The 17,159-nt window shown below is 39.1% G+C and overlaps 1 protein-coding gene across 3 annotated transcripts in view; it reads left to right on the top strand.

The window, feature by feature from the left end:
• The first annotated feature begins 1,875 nt into the window (after nt 1-1,875).
• Nucleotides 1,876-17,159, top strand: part of SAR1B (secretion associated Ras related GTPase 1B) — a 28,583-nt gene continuing 13,299 nt past the window's right edge. Inside the window, exons 1-5 of one of the 3 annotated variants that reach the window (XM_082624049.1) lie at nt 1,883-1,966; nt 11,216-11,348; nt 11,785-11,899; nt 12,480-12,555; nt 17,017-17,136. In XM_082624049.1, coding sequence (XP_082480175.1) covers nt 12,498-12,555; nt 17,017-17,136 — 178 coding nt within the window. In that variant the 5' untranslated portion in view covers nt 1,883-1,966; nt 11,216-11,348; nt 11,785-11,899; nt 12,480-12,497. Of the gene's footprint in view, nt 1,967-11,215; nt 11,349-11,784; nt 11,900-12,479; nt 12,556-17,016; nt 17,137-17,159 lie in introns of all 3 variants that reach the window. The other 2 variants (XM_082624048.1, XM_082624050.1) reach the window with 2 other exon arrangements.

Raw genomic sequence — 17,159 nt, forward strand, 5'->3', positions numbered from 1 at the left:
GCAACAAGAGAAGCTACTTCAATGAGAAGCCCATGCACCACAATGAAGAGTAGCCCCCGCTCGCCTCAACTAAAGAAAGCCCATGCGCAGCAATGAAGACCCAACGCAGCCAAAATTAAATAAATAAAAATGCAGCCATTAAAATTCATGATTTAGAAGAATACTTAATTACATGGGAATGTTTTTAATTATAAATGTTTTACAAAACTGTTCATAGTATGATTATAATCTTATAAAACTGGTTATATCTGTGAGGTGTGACAGAGGGTGATTTTTGTTTCCATTATGTTTTTCTGGATTTTCCAAACTTTTTAACCATGACTAAGTATTACTTTTATAACAATAACAATCTTCAAAAGATTGGGGGTAAATATCTTATGTATCCTTTAGACTCTCCTCAAACACTGATATCTCCTGCCTCTCCACTTCCTCACCCCTACCATAAGTTTGTACTTTGCTATCCTTTCTCTCCTCCTACCTTTTTTAATAGTTAGTTGTGAACAAACACATCTCCCCACCAAACCGAAAGGCCCTGGAGGAAAGAGACTGTCTTGCTTATTGTCATTCCCCCATTCCTAGTTGATTTACAATCTGTTGCTGAAGTTAGCAGGAATCATAATTTAGATTTCTATCTAAAGGCTCACTAAAATGCCAGGGATATCAGGAAAGAAAGGCAATCCAGGAAAAGAGCTGTGGAGTAATCTTGAGGAGCCTGGTGAAGGGCCTCAGGCTACTTAAAAGTATTTATTAAACCAAACTGAATTTAAGACTAGGTGAGTGGAAAGGAGAATAGAGGTGAACCCAGACTGGAACAGCAGGCTCCTCCAGCTCAGACCAATGGACTCCAGGGAAATTCTTTAACCCCTTGAGGACAAAAATGTAGCTAGGAGTCCTTCATATTATGAATGAATCACTTGCTCATATGTATTAAGTACCTATTGTATGCCAAGCACTGAAAACGGGTTCAAGAGGGGAAAGGCAGATATGGTTCTTGACCTAAGGAAGTTTCTAGAATGCCTGTTGGGGGAGGCTATAGATAAATAATCATACATATTTCATTGTAAAATTATAAGCAAGATAACTTCAATGATAAGGTAAATTGTACAGTTGCTGGGGAAACCTGAAATAGAGGGCTTAACCAAGTCTGAGAGGGAGGCTTTGATGAGAGAGCTATCTGTGCTGAGACCTGAAGAGTGTGTAGGAGTTAGCTGGGTGGAGAGGAGAGATCTGGGGAAGCAGTTCTGGCAGAAAGAATGACAAGTGCAAAGGGAGGACCAATGGAGTAAGGCATTTCCTGAGGCTGGAACAGAAGAGGGGGAGATCCAGCTGAGCCAGTTACAGGCTTTGTTGGGAATCTATCGAATAACTCTGCTTCAGTCCCCAAACACCTCCTTGTTCTGTCCGCATCACCTAGAATCCTAGGCTTAAGAGCAATCTTGGAAGCGCTATCATCACACTTTCATTCAAGGCACCCAAGTATTCCCATTTGAATACATTTAAGAAAAATAACATCCATGAGCAAAGAACGGCCGGGGTCAAGACAGTCTTGTTTAAAGCTCATAGTTACATAGTTACATTTTGTAAATTACTTATTGAACTCAAGAAACAGGTGTACTTTGAAAATGTATTTTTTCAGAAAAGCATGTCACGTATAATCTCCCCAAGCTAGGAAGCGTTGTTACCTTCTCTGCCTAGGCCTGCAGCCCGTGCAGCCCCTTCAGGCGTGTATGGGGAGCAGGCCCCAGTTCTGGGAGCATTCAGCGGTGGGACTGCTCGCGGAACCGCCAGGAGGCGGAACTAGAGGCGTGCGGCGCTGCTGTCCTGCGAACCTTCGGGAGAGAAGCACCCACCGGCCCGGAAGGAGCTAGCGCGAACTAGGGCCGCGGCAGCCATCGCGCTTTGCAGTTCGGTGTCGGAGTGAGTAGGGTCGACGCTAAGCAAGGAATTGTGTTCTCTCCGATCGCAGGTAAGTGGCGGCCTCTCCTCCCCGGAGAACCGGCGGGCGGCAGCTGTGGGCCCCGGGGAAGGAGCGCCTTTCGGGCCTGGGCCCACCCAATGTCCCTGAATGTAGCCGGGCGAGGAAGGGGCTCCTGTTTTCTGCCCTGGAATCTGGAGGCGGGAAAGAGGACGGGCTCCTTTCGTGCTTCGCGGGGCCTCTCAGACGGTCATCCGGATAGGACACCGCTGCTGTCAAACGGTGGGTTATTTCAGGAATGAACGAGATGACTCTCAACTGCAGGCAAGCCCTTCCTTCCCCTCGGCCTCAGTTTCCTCACCGAGTAAGGTGAAGGCGGCGGGATCATTGACAGCTCAAGAGTCTGTGACGCGGCGTGTTGTTCTCAGCTCTCACACTTAGTGTGGGGACAAATCGAACTTCCTTTCCCACTAGTGGTTAACGTCTTCCCATAGTCCAAGTCCCATTTGAGTGGGAAAAAGATACACTGTTGGGGGAAAACTGCAATGATTTAGGGATTATTTCAAGAGTTTCCAACAAGATAGAAATTGATTTTGACAACAGCGAAAACTGACATTGTTGACCAAAAAAACCAAAGTTGTCAGGAATTTAAGGTGTTAGGTACATGGGGCAAAATAAGGTGAAGAAATCCTTTTAATTTGAAAAACTAAACCTAATATTAGTTGCACGTTTTTATTGATATATCAAGATCTATACTACCACTGTGTCTCACACTGAAGAATGTCCCGGGTTCAGTGTTAAGTGTTAGAATACGAATTAGAGTAAGTCTAAATGAAGCAAATGAAAGAAGGAAAGGAACATTTGTTTTCTACTATGTGTAAGGCACTAGCTATGCACACAGTAATCCAATGAGGAAGTAATAGTATAATCTCTATTTTACACATGAGGAATACAGGAAGGTTTACATTTTATCAATAATTAGTGGTACTGATATTTCAAAGCAATGTGTATATCAAACGTTGTTTTAGTGGGCTTGCGTTCGTCACCAAAATATTTTGAACTTTAAAAACTTTAGGATAGTTCATTGGTGTTTTCTGAGTTTGCAGAAGAGGAAGGTGTTGCCTTCATTTTAGAAATACTAAAGAAGCATTGTCATTAATTATGCAGATTAACAGTTTGAGTAGGGTACATTTTAACCTTCCTCTGCCTTGCACTTCAAGCAAGAATTGAGACCAAAGAGTAGGCTATCAGAAAGGAAAATCACTGCCACATCATTTGAAGCTTATAAATCAGAATTCTGTAGTAATGATTCATTACTTCTCCACCCTCTTCTTTAAGTACACTTGGCTGAAACTCATTTAAATTATTTTTCTGCAAAACATTACTAAGCAAATAATTTTCAAATCATGGTATTGAAAAGTTTCTCTTCCTTGTATATAGCTTTTAGAACAATTTGAGTTAAAAGTATTTTAATGATTGAATTTGTCATTGCTTATGTCAGTTTTTTTTTTCTTAATTCATTATAGGCAAGTTCAGTACTTAGGTGCGCAACATTTTTAATATAGAGGTTTTTTTCCTTTCCTCTTAAAAAATCCTATTTATGGGCCTCCCTGGTGGCGCAGTGGTTGAGAGTCCGCCTGCCGATGCAGGGGATACGGGTTCGTGCCCCGGTCCGGGAGGATTCCATATGCCGCGGAGCGGCTGGGCCCGTGAGCCATGGCCGCTGAGCCTGCGCATCCGGAGCCTGTGCTCCGCAACGGGAGAGGCCACAACAGTGAGAGGCCCGCATACCGCAAAAAAAAAAAAAAAAAAAAAATCCTATTTATATTTGTCATAGATTTAACCTTATTTCAATCGAGCATCACGTTCCCTTAAAGGAAAATTGATTATGTACTTTCTGTTCATTACACGAACTAAAAGGTTTAGTTTTTAGTTCCATTATTATAATTGCTATACATTCAATCCTAAAATGTTTTCTAGAGTTTTTTTATTTGCATCACCGTTTCAATAAAGGTTGTAAAAAGAAAATTTAACAATTTTAGGGGTGAGTATTTATAAAGTAACATTGTCTTAAAACATTCAACATTGTCAGTGTCCATACTTTTAGCAGAGTTGGCCCTCCATATCCACGGGTTCCACTCTAAGGATTCAACCACGGATGGAAAATATTTGGGGGAAAAAATTCCAGAAAGTTTGAAAAAGCAAAACTTGAATTTGCCAAGTGCTGGCGACTATTTACATGGCATTTACATTGTATTTACAACTATTTGCTTATTATTTACATTGTATTAGATATTATATGTAATTGAGAGATCATTTAAAGTATACTAGAGGATGTACACGTATTATATGTAAATACTATGACATTTTATATAAGGGACTTGAGGATGGGGTGTAGGGGCCTGGAACCAATCCTCTAGGACACCAAGGGACGACTGAAAGGCATAGGGCCTTGCTGAAATTCTACAAAACATGGTCAAGCAGAGTTTGGCCTTTGTGTTTCTAGTACTGTTTGAATCTGAGAAAGAGGTATGTATAGTTCCTAAATTAGTTTACAGATAGTATACTGATCTTACGGAATTTGTACATATTTTAATCATAAGCCTGACAAAATTGTGTAGAAAATTGTGATTAATCTCTCCTAGTGAAATTTCCTTACCTGGATTTGAAGGAAACTCTTCTAATGTCTTTTCTGGTGACAGTGATGGTGCTATTAATATTTAAAGTAAAATCAGAACATTATGAAAAAAAACTTTTTCATATTAATAGTTGTTAATATTGAAGTTAACTTGAAAATTGGCATTTGTGCTTTGAATTTTAATTAACTTAGTTTGAAGAATTAATACCACCTTATATGGGGTAGTATTCAAAGTGTTTTCATGTACATTATCATAGTTAATCATTCTTAACATTCTGTGAGGCAGGTGGTATTTCCCTTATATGGAGAAGCAAACTGGCACTCAGAAAGATTGGCTTTCCCAGAATGAAATTATGGTATTTCGAAAGATGCACATTCAGGACTTACCTGGTGGTCCAGTGGTTAAGACTCCTAGCTTCCACTTCAGGGGTCACAGGTTCCATCCCTGGTGGGGGAAGTTCCCCTTGCCGCATGGCGTGGCCAAAAAAAAAAAAAAAAGATGCACATTCAGTTTAGGTTTTTAAAATTCTAGGACAGGCACTCCATCCATTTTATCACAGCTCTACCATGCTTTGCTTCCCTAAGTTATTAATGTATTGATTCCAGAATTCTATTCTGAATAGGATTTACCTCCTTAGAATATTTTTTATTTTCTACCAGCACTACTTTTTGGAGTATTTATATCTTGTCATCTTATGTGTATTTTTTTCCCTTATGTATATTTTTTAAAAGTTCATAACTAGGGCTTCCCTGGTGGTGCAGTGGTTGAGAGTCCGCCTGCCGATGCAGGGGGACACGGGTTCATGTCCCGGTCCAGGAAGATCCCACATGCCGCAGAGCAGCTAGGCCCGTGAGCCATGGCCGCTGAGCCTGCGCGTCCGGAGCCTGTGCTCCGCAACGGGAGAGGCCACAACAGTGAGAGGCCCGCGTGCCGCAAAAAAAAAAAAAAAAAAAAAAAAAAAAAGTTCATACCTAAATAATTTTGCTAAATTACTTATATTAGTTATAAATATTAAAAGTCCATGTAAATTTTCAACATATAATTTTCTTTATTTTTTAATAATAACTTTATTGAGAGTACATACCCATAAAGGGTACTTGTACATACACTTCTTACCTTTATAAGTGTACAATTCAGTGTTTTTTTAGTTTATCATGTTGTGCAACCATAACCAGTAACTCCAGAACATTTTCATCAACCCCAAAAGAAACCCAGTACTTATTAGCAGCCACTCCCCATTTCACCTTACCCCCAATCTGACAACCACTAATTACTCTAAAAACTTGCCTATTCTGGACATTTCATATAAATGGAATTGTCCTAATGAGTTTAATGGGGCAAGGCTTTCAGAAGTTATTTGTAATCTGAGAATTTCTGTTCCATTACACCCTTTGCACTGATTTTCATGTTACTTGAGTAGATCACTTTTCTAATCTGCTTAGCGACTTTTCCTGTTTGGTGTTCATGCAATAAATAAATCTGCTGACGTGTATATGTTTCCGTGTTCTTGACCTTTGCTTTTCACATGTCTTAATAGTGTATTCGTGGTGTTGTGTAACCTGTTCTCAGGGCTCAGGTATCTGTTTGTAGCTAAGTAACTTTTATTCTTAGTTGGCATTTTTACCTCTACTTTATTTTATTTTTTTAACATCTTTATTGGAGTATAATTGCTTTGCAATGGTGTGTTAGTCTCTGCTGTATAACAAAGTGAATCAGCTATACATATACATATATCCCCATATCCCCTCCCTCTTGCATCTCCCTCCCACCCTCCCTATCCCACCCCTCTAGGTGGACACAAAGCACCAAGCTGATCTCCCTGTGCTATGCAGCTGCTTCCCACTAGCTACGGGTTTTCCATTTGGTAGTGTATATATGTCTATACCACTCTCTCACTTTGTCCCAGCTTACCCTGCCCCCCGCACCGTCCTCAAGTCCATTCTCTATGTTGGCATCTTTATTCCTGTCCTGCCCCTAGCTTCATCAGAACTTTAAAAAAATTTTTTTTTAGATTCCATGTATATATGTTAGCGTACAGTATTTGTTTTTCTCTTTTTGACTTACTTCACTCCCTCTACTTTAAAATGAGTAATGACTCCTAGCTTAAGGAGTTTCTGTTTAAGGATCTCAGAAACCGTGACTATATAGAAATGTAAATATCTCATTAATTTCTAAAGAAGAGTTTCCCCATATATGTTATTAAATTCGTTATCTTGGGACAAATTATACAAAAGCAAATTGGTACCATCCTTATGCAAAAAATCCATTTACCTGCATATGGCTTACCCACTCTACCCTCCCTGAGTCCTCGTGGCTCTCATCTACCAACAGTCATCTTCAGTAAGGATTTTGCCACTTGAGTCACAGTCTTGCTTTCTAAAACGCTGCCCTCCAGTCTTCTAGATGATTCCACTGCTTGTCAGTGTGGAATAGCCCAGCTTCCCGAATCCTTCACCTCTAATTCTCTTCAGCTGCCCATGCCAGAGCCAGGCCTTGGAGCTGGCCACCACCCAGACCCAATCCTTTCTTGAATTCTGAACCCATTTTCCTCCACTGTGCAGGCATAATTTCTGACCCACCTTTCACTTCTCGCACCCTTTTACTACATCTACACCTGCTGTTTAGCTAAAGACTCTTCCTCTATTCTTCCATTTCTATTCTGCGAGGAGCCTGCCTTTGATCCCCACCCCATTCCATGCGCTATCTGCGTTTATACCTTATCCACTCAGCCTGAACTTCTGACCAGATTACTTCAGTCCCTGTTGCTAGTACTGTCAAATTCCTGCTCCCCTGTCTTTTTTTCTTTTGCTGTTCTGGAAGTCCCTAAACCCCATTCGCTCCTTGTTCTCCAAAGCTAAGCATTGCTTGGTGTGGGGGGGTGAGGGATAGAAATCAGTACAGATTGGTACTGCTGTGAATGTTTTTCAACCCTAGCAACTGGCTCTTTTTACATTTATTTTTTTAATTTATTTTTAATTTATTTATTTTTGGCTGCATTGGGTCTTCATTGCTGCGCGCGGGCTTTCTCTAGTTGTGGTGAGCGAGGGCTACTCTTCATTGTGGTGTGCAGGCTTCTCCTTGCTGTGGCTTCTCTTGTTGCGGAGCACGGGTTCTAGGCACGCGGGCTTCAGTAGTTGTGGCATGTGGGCTCAGTAGTTGTGGCTCATGGGCTTTAGAGCGCAGGCTCAGTAGCTGTGGCTCACGGGCTTAGTTGCTTCGCAGCATGTGGGATCTTCCCAGACCAGGGTTCAAACCCGCATCTCCTGCATTGGCAGGCAGATTCTTAACCACTGCGCCACCAGGGAAGTCCCTGGCTCTTTTTAGCAATCTTTTAACTTGATCTTTCCCCCACAGTAGCTATTCTTTTTTTTTTTTTAATTTATTTTTGGCTGTGTTGGGTTTTCGTTGCTGTGCAGGCTTTCTCAAGTTGCGGCAAGCGGGGGCTACTCTTTGTTGCGGTGTGCAGGCTTCTCATTGCAGTGGCTTCTCTTGTTGCGGAGCACGGGATCCAGGCGCGCGGGCTTCAGTAGTTGTGGCTCGCGGGCTCAGTAGTTACACCCCTTCTTCATCTTCCCTGGCCTTCCTTCCTTCTCATCTTAGAGAAGGAGTGTGCTCTCTGCCCAGGCTCCTCTTGAGACTTTGACCCTTTTGGTTAATTCCTTCTCTTTCTCATCTTTAACCTCTTCCTTGCCGCTAGCTCCTTCCTTTCAATTTATCAACATTCTCAAGCCTCACCCTTCCTTAAGAAGAAAATCTCATTTCCCTCATCCCATTTCAAACTTTTTGAAAGAAGAATTTCCTAGGGCTTCCCTGGTGGCGCAGTGGTTGAGGGTCCGCCTGCCGATGCAGAGAACACGGGTTCGTGCCCCGGTCTGGGAAGATCCCACATGCCGCGGAGCGGCTGGGCCCGTGAGCCATGGCCACTGAGCCTGCACGTCCGGAGCCTGTGCTCCGCAACGGGAGAGGCCACAACAAAAGGCCCGCGTACCACAAAAAAAAAAAAAAGAAAAGAAAAAAAAAGAATGAAAGAATTCCCTCACTGCCTTCACCCGTTAACCTCCTGTCCCATTCTCTTCTCAATAATGACAGAAGCCAGGTTTTAAATATTGATACTTACTTTGTGCATTGTATCTCATTTGCTCTTAAAACACCCTGAGAGATTTTAACTTGTTCAAGGTCACACAGCTCTGCTGTGCTTTAAGTACCGGCCATAGGCTCTCCTGTACTACCACTCCACTGCAGGCTACTCATGCTGTCAACTGTTGTCTCCTTGTCACCAAAGCTAGCTGTGACATCTCTGCATTTAATGTGGCTAACTTCTTTCCTTGCCTCTCTCTTCTAGTTCTTTTACCCTTCCTGGGTTCTTTTGGTTCTTCCATCTATATCTGTCCCTCAAGTGAGAATTAATTTCTTTCATAGCATTTGGCTGGTGCTGGAGGCAAGGAGACTTTAGGCAGAGATAGTGGGAGAACATTCTGATGCTGGGAAGGATAATGAGCAGAGGTTTTAAGGTAGTAAAGTCCAGGTCACCAGTGGTGAATGGCAAGCAGTTTACTTTGGTCTGGGGAAAGCTACAAGTAGGGAAGTAATAGGTATTAAACTTGGAAAGGTAGCTAAGAGTGGAATGTGGAATACTGGCCTAGGAGTTTGATTGTATCATTTCTCAGCTCACAAACCTCCAGTGACTCTGCATCCACAAGCATAGAGTGGCCATATAATTTAACCTAAATCAGGACCCTTTTGAGAGTGAGAGGAAGCTCTGTTAATAATTACACTGAAATAACTTTGCTGAGACTATCCCCAGCAAACTGGGGGTTATAGTCACCCTGTCTATGCAACAAGTCCAAGATGACATTTTGGGGAAGCTACTCTGGAGGGCATGTACAGATGAGTAGAAACACATTTTGATGGTAAGGTGGTAGTTTTGGAAAGTGACAATAAGGCTCTTGATGAGGTGGCTCCTGTGAGAATCAAAGAAAGCTTGAGACTTCAGTGCAGAAATTGATAGAACTAAGGAATGACTGGGTGTGGGATGTGTGGGAGAGGAAGGAATTACATGTCAGAGTCATGAGCTGGCGTTATTAAAAAATGGTATGTAATGACTTAAATAAATTTAAACCTTTAAAACTATTGTTATAAAGCTTTAGAGAGCCAATGCAATGTAAGGGAAAGGGGATGGACGGGGAAGTTCAACTCATGTTTGAAACTTAGTTGTGCCTATCATTAATAGTTGAGTTTTACTTACTGTAAAGTCAGCTTCTTCTGTAAAATGAGAACAATAATATATGTACTCTGAAAGATTGTTGGGGTATTTAGTGGTGATATCTGTAAAGTGTCTAGTACTGTGGGCCACGTAGTAGAAGAAATAATAATAACAGCAGCTAAAATTAAATGCTTCCTCCATGCGAAATACTAAATGCTTTGCGTCTAGTAATTAATCTTCACAATAATCATCTCAGGTAATATTGTTATCCCCATTTTACAGATGAGGAAAGTGAAGTAACTTACCTAAAGTAGATAGTAAAGTCCTAGCACCAGAGCTCCTGCTCTTAACCTCTAGACCATAATGCTCGTAGTGGTTCAATAAATGGTAGCTGATATTTTTTGTTTGTTTGTTTTGCTTTGTTTTATTAAATTGAAAGGCGGATTCAGCATCGTTTCTTATGTTCATATATTAAAAGTAGCAGGCATGAAGACCTAATGTCTAAATTTAGTCTCAGATTTGTTTATCAATCTGGCTTCTGCATCACTAATTAGCACCCGTTGATTTTTTACTCTAAGTTTGTGGTCCCCTAACCCCAGTCATATTACCTAACAATTCCCGACTTTTTGCTGTACCCATTCAGGCTAAACACCATCTAAGAAACCTTTCCTTAGCTGTACCCTGGTATCACCATAGAACTATGGAAATAGGACTTCAGATGTAGAGACAAGCAGGACTGGTTTTCTCTTTTTTCATACAAAATATAAAGTGCATTTGTGAGCATACCATACCTCTTTCTGTTGGTATGCACATAAATACCTCATATCTCTGTTATTTATTTTTATTATTTTGTTTTTATGCTCTTATGATCATTACTCCCCTAGTAGCTTAGGACTTACAGTATGGGCATTTTTTTTCCCTTGTGTTTGAATGAGTCTTGAAACTCTATAGGGTGAGTTGTTACCATTTTAGAAAATATCCTATTCAGTTTTAACATTTTTCAGTTTCATTGCATTTGTGTAGCTAATTTATCACTCTATAATCTTTTTGAGAGAAAGAGCCACGTTTGTCATCAATATTTGTATTCCCCATGATGTCTAGCTCTGGACTTTGGGTGTAATATGAACTAGGTAAATATATATTAAATTAAATATCTCAACACACCACTGCTTTATTTGATTCTCTACAGTGAAAATTATTATGATTCCCTTTGAAAAGCATATACCTCAGAATCTTCAGAAGAGACAAGCCACCTGTATATATTTTCTCTGACTTTTAGTTTCAATTTCTATATGACCTAAAATGATAATAGAAGGAGGTGTAATTTTCAACTTGAGTAAAATGAAAACTTCTAAGATAATAGATTCTTATATATTTATTTTGCTGTTGTAGTTCTCATTCTTGTGATACTGACAAATGAAACTATTCATAGTTTGCCAGTCACTCTGTCTTAATCAGGAATCAACTGATTGCAAGAACAAAATTCTGCTTACGCTAATTCAAGTAAGAAGTTAATAGAAGAGGGGAGAATCTATTGCCAGGATCCAGGGGATTTCCTAGTAAACACTGCTAGGCCTTGTACAGACTGGAGGTAGGCTGTCTCTTTTCTCCGTTTCTGACTCTTAAGGTGATGTGCTCTCAACATCTTACCCTCTAGGAATATTGAGTTTGGTGGGCCCATCTGTGTCCAGCTTGGCAGCCCACCGGAGGGAGAGGCAGTTATAGAAAGCAGTGTTGTGTGTCATACTTAGTCTGAAGAATATCAAAGATAGCACAACCCTTCAAACTTTTTGGACTTGGCCCAAGTTTTGGGCCTGGGTTTTTTGTTCAGCTCTAGAAAATGAACTTTGTTGATCTGAAAGCATATTTTTGTGTAAGTGATTTTTTTTCTAAAGAGGCTTTTTTTCTCTTATTTTCCATATTAGCTATATTAGTTTATCAAGTACATGTCAAGTAAATGCTGAATTGAACTATGCTCTGTATTTTCTACTGTGATTTAATCTTTTTTTTTTTTTTTTTACATTTAGTAACATGATTAAAATTTGAAAATGCAGAAAGATAACAAACCCAGAAATTTACTATCTGGTACCAACTGCTACAAAAGAACAAAAGAAAAAGAAAAAGGGTTTTTACTCCACATAGGTAAAATCAGACTCGGAAACTTATTTCATGATCAATTTCCTTTCTTCTCCTCTTTTCTCCCTTCTCTCCCGTCCCCCACTCCAAGGTTTTGGTAAATATTTCATATGCCATAGATATTATATTTAATTTACTATTGAACATAGATTATTTCTAAAAATTTTCTTATGGAACACTTTGATGAACATCTTTATACATAAGCTTTTCCATATTTAGGACAATTTCTAAAAGTAGAATTCTTGGGTCAAATGGTATCAACAGATACATTATTGTCAAATTGGTTTTGAAAAAGATTTGTACCAGTTTATACTGCCACTGATAATGCTTCCTTTACCACATTTTTTCTAGTCTTGACTGTTATAATTTTTTCATGTTTGCTACTTTGAGGGGCAAAGAATGGTCTCTACCTGGTATTTTAATGACATTTTGTTTTTTATTTATCAGTATAGATCAGGTTAGACTGGCATGGAAAAGAGTGTTTAATTCTTTGCAGTAAGGTTGTAGGATTATTTACTCACAGTTGATGTTTAATGTTGCTGGTGTTTAATGTTAACTACTAAATTCAAAACACTTTTTTTTCCAGACCCTGTAAGATTTGGCTATGTCCTTCATATTTGACTGGATTTACAGTGGTTTCAGCAGTGTGCTACAGTTTTTAGGTAATGTTGGCCCTTTGTTCTCTTTTGTTATCCCATTTAATCCTACTTATATAAAAGTGTCTTTTATTTGTACAGAGCCTCTTTGTATGTAAGCCAGTAGTTACAAATGTGGGCTCTGGAATCATACAGACATGTTCAATTACTCATTATACCTGTTCCAAAGTAATCTTAGACAAACTGTTTTCTCCACTTTAGCCTTAATTTCCTTATCTGTAAAATAATAATAATTCCTATCTTTTAAGGTTGTTGATAAGCATATTATTAACAGGAATAGCTACCATTTATTAGCCAGTTTGCACAAGAGCTTTACATGCTTTACCTCATGTAATCCTCACAGGAATCCAATGCATTGTTTCTTTTTTTATTATTATTATAAAAGTGCATGTTCCATAAAGTACCTCATATATTATAAATGGCATTTTATATCCTACTAAATAAGTCTTGATTACCCAGCAATTCTGACTAGTGATTTTCCTCTCTTTATAGATTTTAAAGATAGGAAAAATCTTTGCTTCCCATTCTTTTATTGACACCCTTGACTTGTCACATTTTTCAGTGAAACAGGCTTTTTTTTTTTTCCCTGAACCAGGCTTTTGATTAACTTTTATGTGGGATATATACAATTTTATTATTGTAATAATTAATGAAAATATTTCTAGTCTCCTATTTTCAAATTTTGTCCTAAGTTTAGTCTCCTTATAACCATCATCTTGTAAACTGGCAGAAAGAGAAGCGTTTCATGTAATTACAGAGTGGTCAACACAGTTCTAAACTGGCCACAACCATACTTATGGAATGATACCTCCTATATAAATATTTCTTTCTCCACAAACATAATCTTGACTGAGGAAATAAATTTTGATTGGGAAATATAAATTTTGTTTGACTACTATATATTAAAAGGATAAAAATGTAAGATCAAATTTTGTCAGTGTATTTTTATTTCTTAGTTGAACGTTAATTGCAAATTTTTAAAAACCCAGAGTGTTTTTTTTTCTTTTTAAAAATATAAATCCTCACATTATTTTATACTGTTGCTCTACTACAGGTCAAATGTCAGATCTCTCTATACTACCTCCAAGAGAATTCTTAAATCTTTTTATCAGACTGAAATATTTTGTCACATATTTGCAAGAAGTGGGTCAGAAATAGAGGCTTTTAAACTTTATTTTGCTGGGGCTTTGGGTTATAACATGTTGGAATCTATATCTCAGTTTATAGAACAATGAATCTATGCTGAATTATGTTGAAAAGGCAAAATAGATTGCATCACAATCAGGAACAAGAAGGTTAATAGTGCTAACTTTAGGAAGCAGTATAGAGAAATGAAAATGAACGAAAGCTTTGGGGTCAAACATAGGTTCAGATCTCAGATCTGACTTCGGCATTTGAGCAAGTTAACTCTGAGTCTTCATTTCCCCTCTGTAAAAAAGAGAATAATACTGCTACTTCACAGAGTTGAGGATTAAGTGAAATAATGTATGCAGGTGCTTAACAGTGCCTACCACAAAATAAGAATTTAGTCCAACTCAGTTTAAAGACTAAATGCTGTAGTTGTTCCCCTTTAGTATATTATCCTGTACACTTTTACTATTTAAAAGTTAGGGTGGTAGGGACTTCCCTGGTGGCACAGTGGATAGGAATCTTCCTGCCCATACAGCAGACACGGGTTTGATCCCTAGTCCGGGAGGATCTCACGTGCCGTGGAGCAACTAAACCCATGCGCCACAACTACTGAGCCCACGTGCCACAACTACTGAGCCTGTGCTCTAGATCCCGTGCTCCACAACACGAGAAGCCACCGCAATGAGAAGCCCACGCGCTGCAACGAAGAGTAGCTCCTGCTCACCACAACTAGAGAAAGCCCGTGCACAGCAACAAAGACCCAACGCAGCCAAGAATAAATAAAATTAAATATTAAAAAAAAAAAGGGTGGTAAGATTGAGTGCATTGGTTAGAAACAGTCTATGTAGAAACCTTTTAAGAAATAGAAATGTTTAAGGAGATTATTAGTCAGATTTATATTTAAAGAAGAGATGTAGTATCCCAGCTCAGGTAAATATGGAAAACAATCTTTGTAGAAACCTTTTAAGAAATAGAAATGTTTAAGGAGATTATTAGTCAGATTTATAATTAAAGGAGAGATGTAGTATCCCAGCTCAAGTAAATATGGAAAACAGTCTTTAGGACTGGAATTGTTGGTCAATATGTGATCAAAAGATTAGGACTTAAATAATTTACTTCTTAAACTTAAATGTGGGTAAAGAACTAGATGTTATTTTGGCATGAACTTATTAGAAAATGGATGGCCTGAATCTGTAATTGCCTAATGTCTTAAAAATTTCATTTATTGATTAAGTATTTTTTGAGCTGCTGCTGCATTCCCTGTCCTCATGTAATTCCATGGGTATTAGACAATTAAAGACACGAAAAATAAAGTTCAATACCACTACACACCTAGTAGAATGCCCCAAATCCAGATGCTGACAACACCAAATACTGGTGAGGATGTGAAACAACAGAAACTCATTCATTGCTGGTGGGAATGAAAAATGGTTCAGCCACTTCGGAAGACAGTTTGTTGGTTTCTTATAAAAGTAAACATACTCTTACCATTCAATCCAGCAATTGTGCTCCTTGGTATTTAGCAAAAGGAGTTGAAAACTTACATCCACCTGAAAACCTACGTCCACCTGAAAACCTGCACACAGGTGTTTGTGGCAGCTTTAGTCATAACTGCCAAAACTTGGAAGCAACCAAGATGTCCTCAGTGGGTGAATGGATAAACTATGGTATAGCCAGACAGTGGAATATTATTCAGCACTAAAAAGAAATGGACTATCAAGCCATGAAAATACATGGAAGAAACTAAAATGCATATTACTGAGTGAAAGAAACCAATCTGAAAAGGCTACATACTGAGTGATTCCAACTACATGACATTCTAGAAGAGGCAAAAATATGGAGACAATAAAAAGATCAGTGGTTGCTGGGCCTTGGGTGGGATGGGATGTATAGGCAGAGCACAGAGGACTTTTTAGGGCAGTGAAAATACTCTGTATACTGTTGAATATGTGTCATTGAACTTTTGTCCTCTTGGGGGAGGATATGTATGTGTGGGGAGAGAGGTATAGGGAAATCTCTGTACGTTCCTTTCAGTTTTGTTGTAAACCTAAAAGTGCTCTAAGAAAAGTCTTTAAAATACACACACACACACACACACACACACACACACACACACACACACATATATATGTAGCTCAATATAGAATTTTGCAGTAAATGCCAGTCTACTGTAAATTGGTCAATGCTGTATTTATCTGTTTATCACTTTATCTATCAATGCTTGATTGATATATTTAAAATTATGTGCTTGGATATTTTTGTTGTTGCTTAGTGTTATGCAATCATGTCAATAGTTTAACCTTATTCTCAGGGAAATTTGACAGTGAACTAAACTTTTTTTTTTTGTGGTACGCGGGCCTCTCACAGTTGTGGCCTCTCCTGTTGCGGAGCACAGGCTCCGGACGCGCAGGCTCAGTGGCCATGGCTCACGGGCCCAGCCGCTCCGCGGCATGAGGGATCTTCCCGGACCGGGGCACGAACCCGTGTCCCCTGCATTGGCAGGCGGACTCTCAACCACTGCGTCACCAGGGAAGCCCGAACTAAACTTTTTTACTGAAAAAAAAACTCACTGTAATTTTTATTGTCAAAAATAGTTAATTTATTTTTATCTGTGGAAAAATACTCTTTAATTATTCTTTTGGTCTAGCTTCATAAATACATAATGTCAAGTATTTTATGAGTGTTTCTCTAGTAGAGGACACAGATATTTGTCAAAGGATAGACTAAAATAAAATAAAAGAGGATTTAAGATAAATTGTCAAGGGAATTGGCATTTTGGCATTGCGAGATAAGTTTAGGTCACACGTACATTTATTGATTGGGGCAAAGTTTAGTTTTATAATGATTTGACTTCCCAAATCATAATAGATTTAAAATAGCTCTTCAAAACTAAAAATAGGTTAGATATCCAAGCTTTTTTCAGGCCAATTTATAAAATATTAAAAGTTCAGGGCTTCCCTGGTGGCGCAGTGGTTGAGAGTCCGCCTGCCGATGCAGGGGACACCGGTTCGTGCCCCGGTCCGGGAGGATCCCACATGCCGCGGAGCGGCTGGGCCCGTGAGCCATGGCCGCTGAGCCTGCGCGTCCGGAGCCTGTGCTCCGCAACGGGAGAGGCCTCAACAGTGAGAGGCCCGCATACCGCAAAAAAAAAAAAAAAAAAAAAAAAAAAAGTTCAAAAGGTTAATAAGTGTTTCTTTATCAAAAATCTGGTGTATTTAGGAAAAGTATCTAAATAACTAAATTGTGAATATTATATTATACTTTTATTTAAAGTCATTTTATTTGTGTAGTCTATGTCAGATATCACTTTGACTAATCATAGCTCTTATTCTGCAGGATTATATAAGAAAACTGGTAAATTGGTATTTCTTGGATTGGATAATGCGGGAAAAACAACATTGCTACACATGCTGAAAGATGATAGACTTGGACAACATGTCCCAACGTTACATCCCAGTAAGTATATTCTCCCATACAAT

This window comes from Mesoplodon mirus, assembly GCF_964341445.2.
Source record: "Mesoplodon mirus genome assembly, chromosome: 5".
Lineage (NCBI taxonomy): Eukaryota > Metazoa > Chordata > Mammalia > Artiodactyla > Ziphiidae > Mesoplodon > Mesoplodon mirus.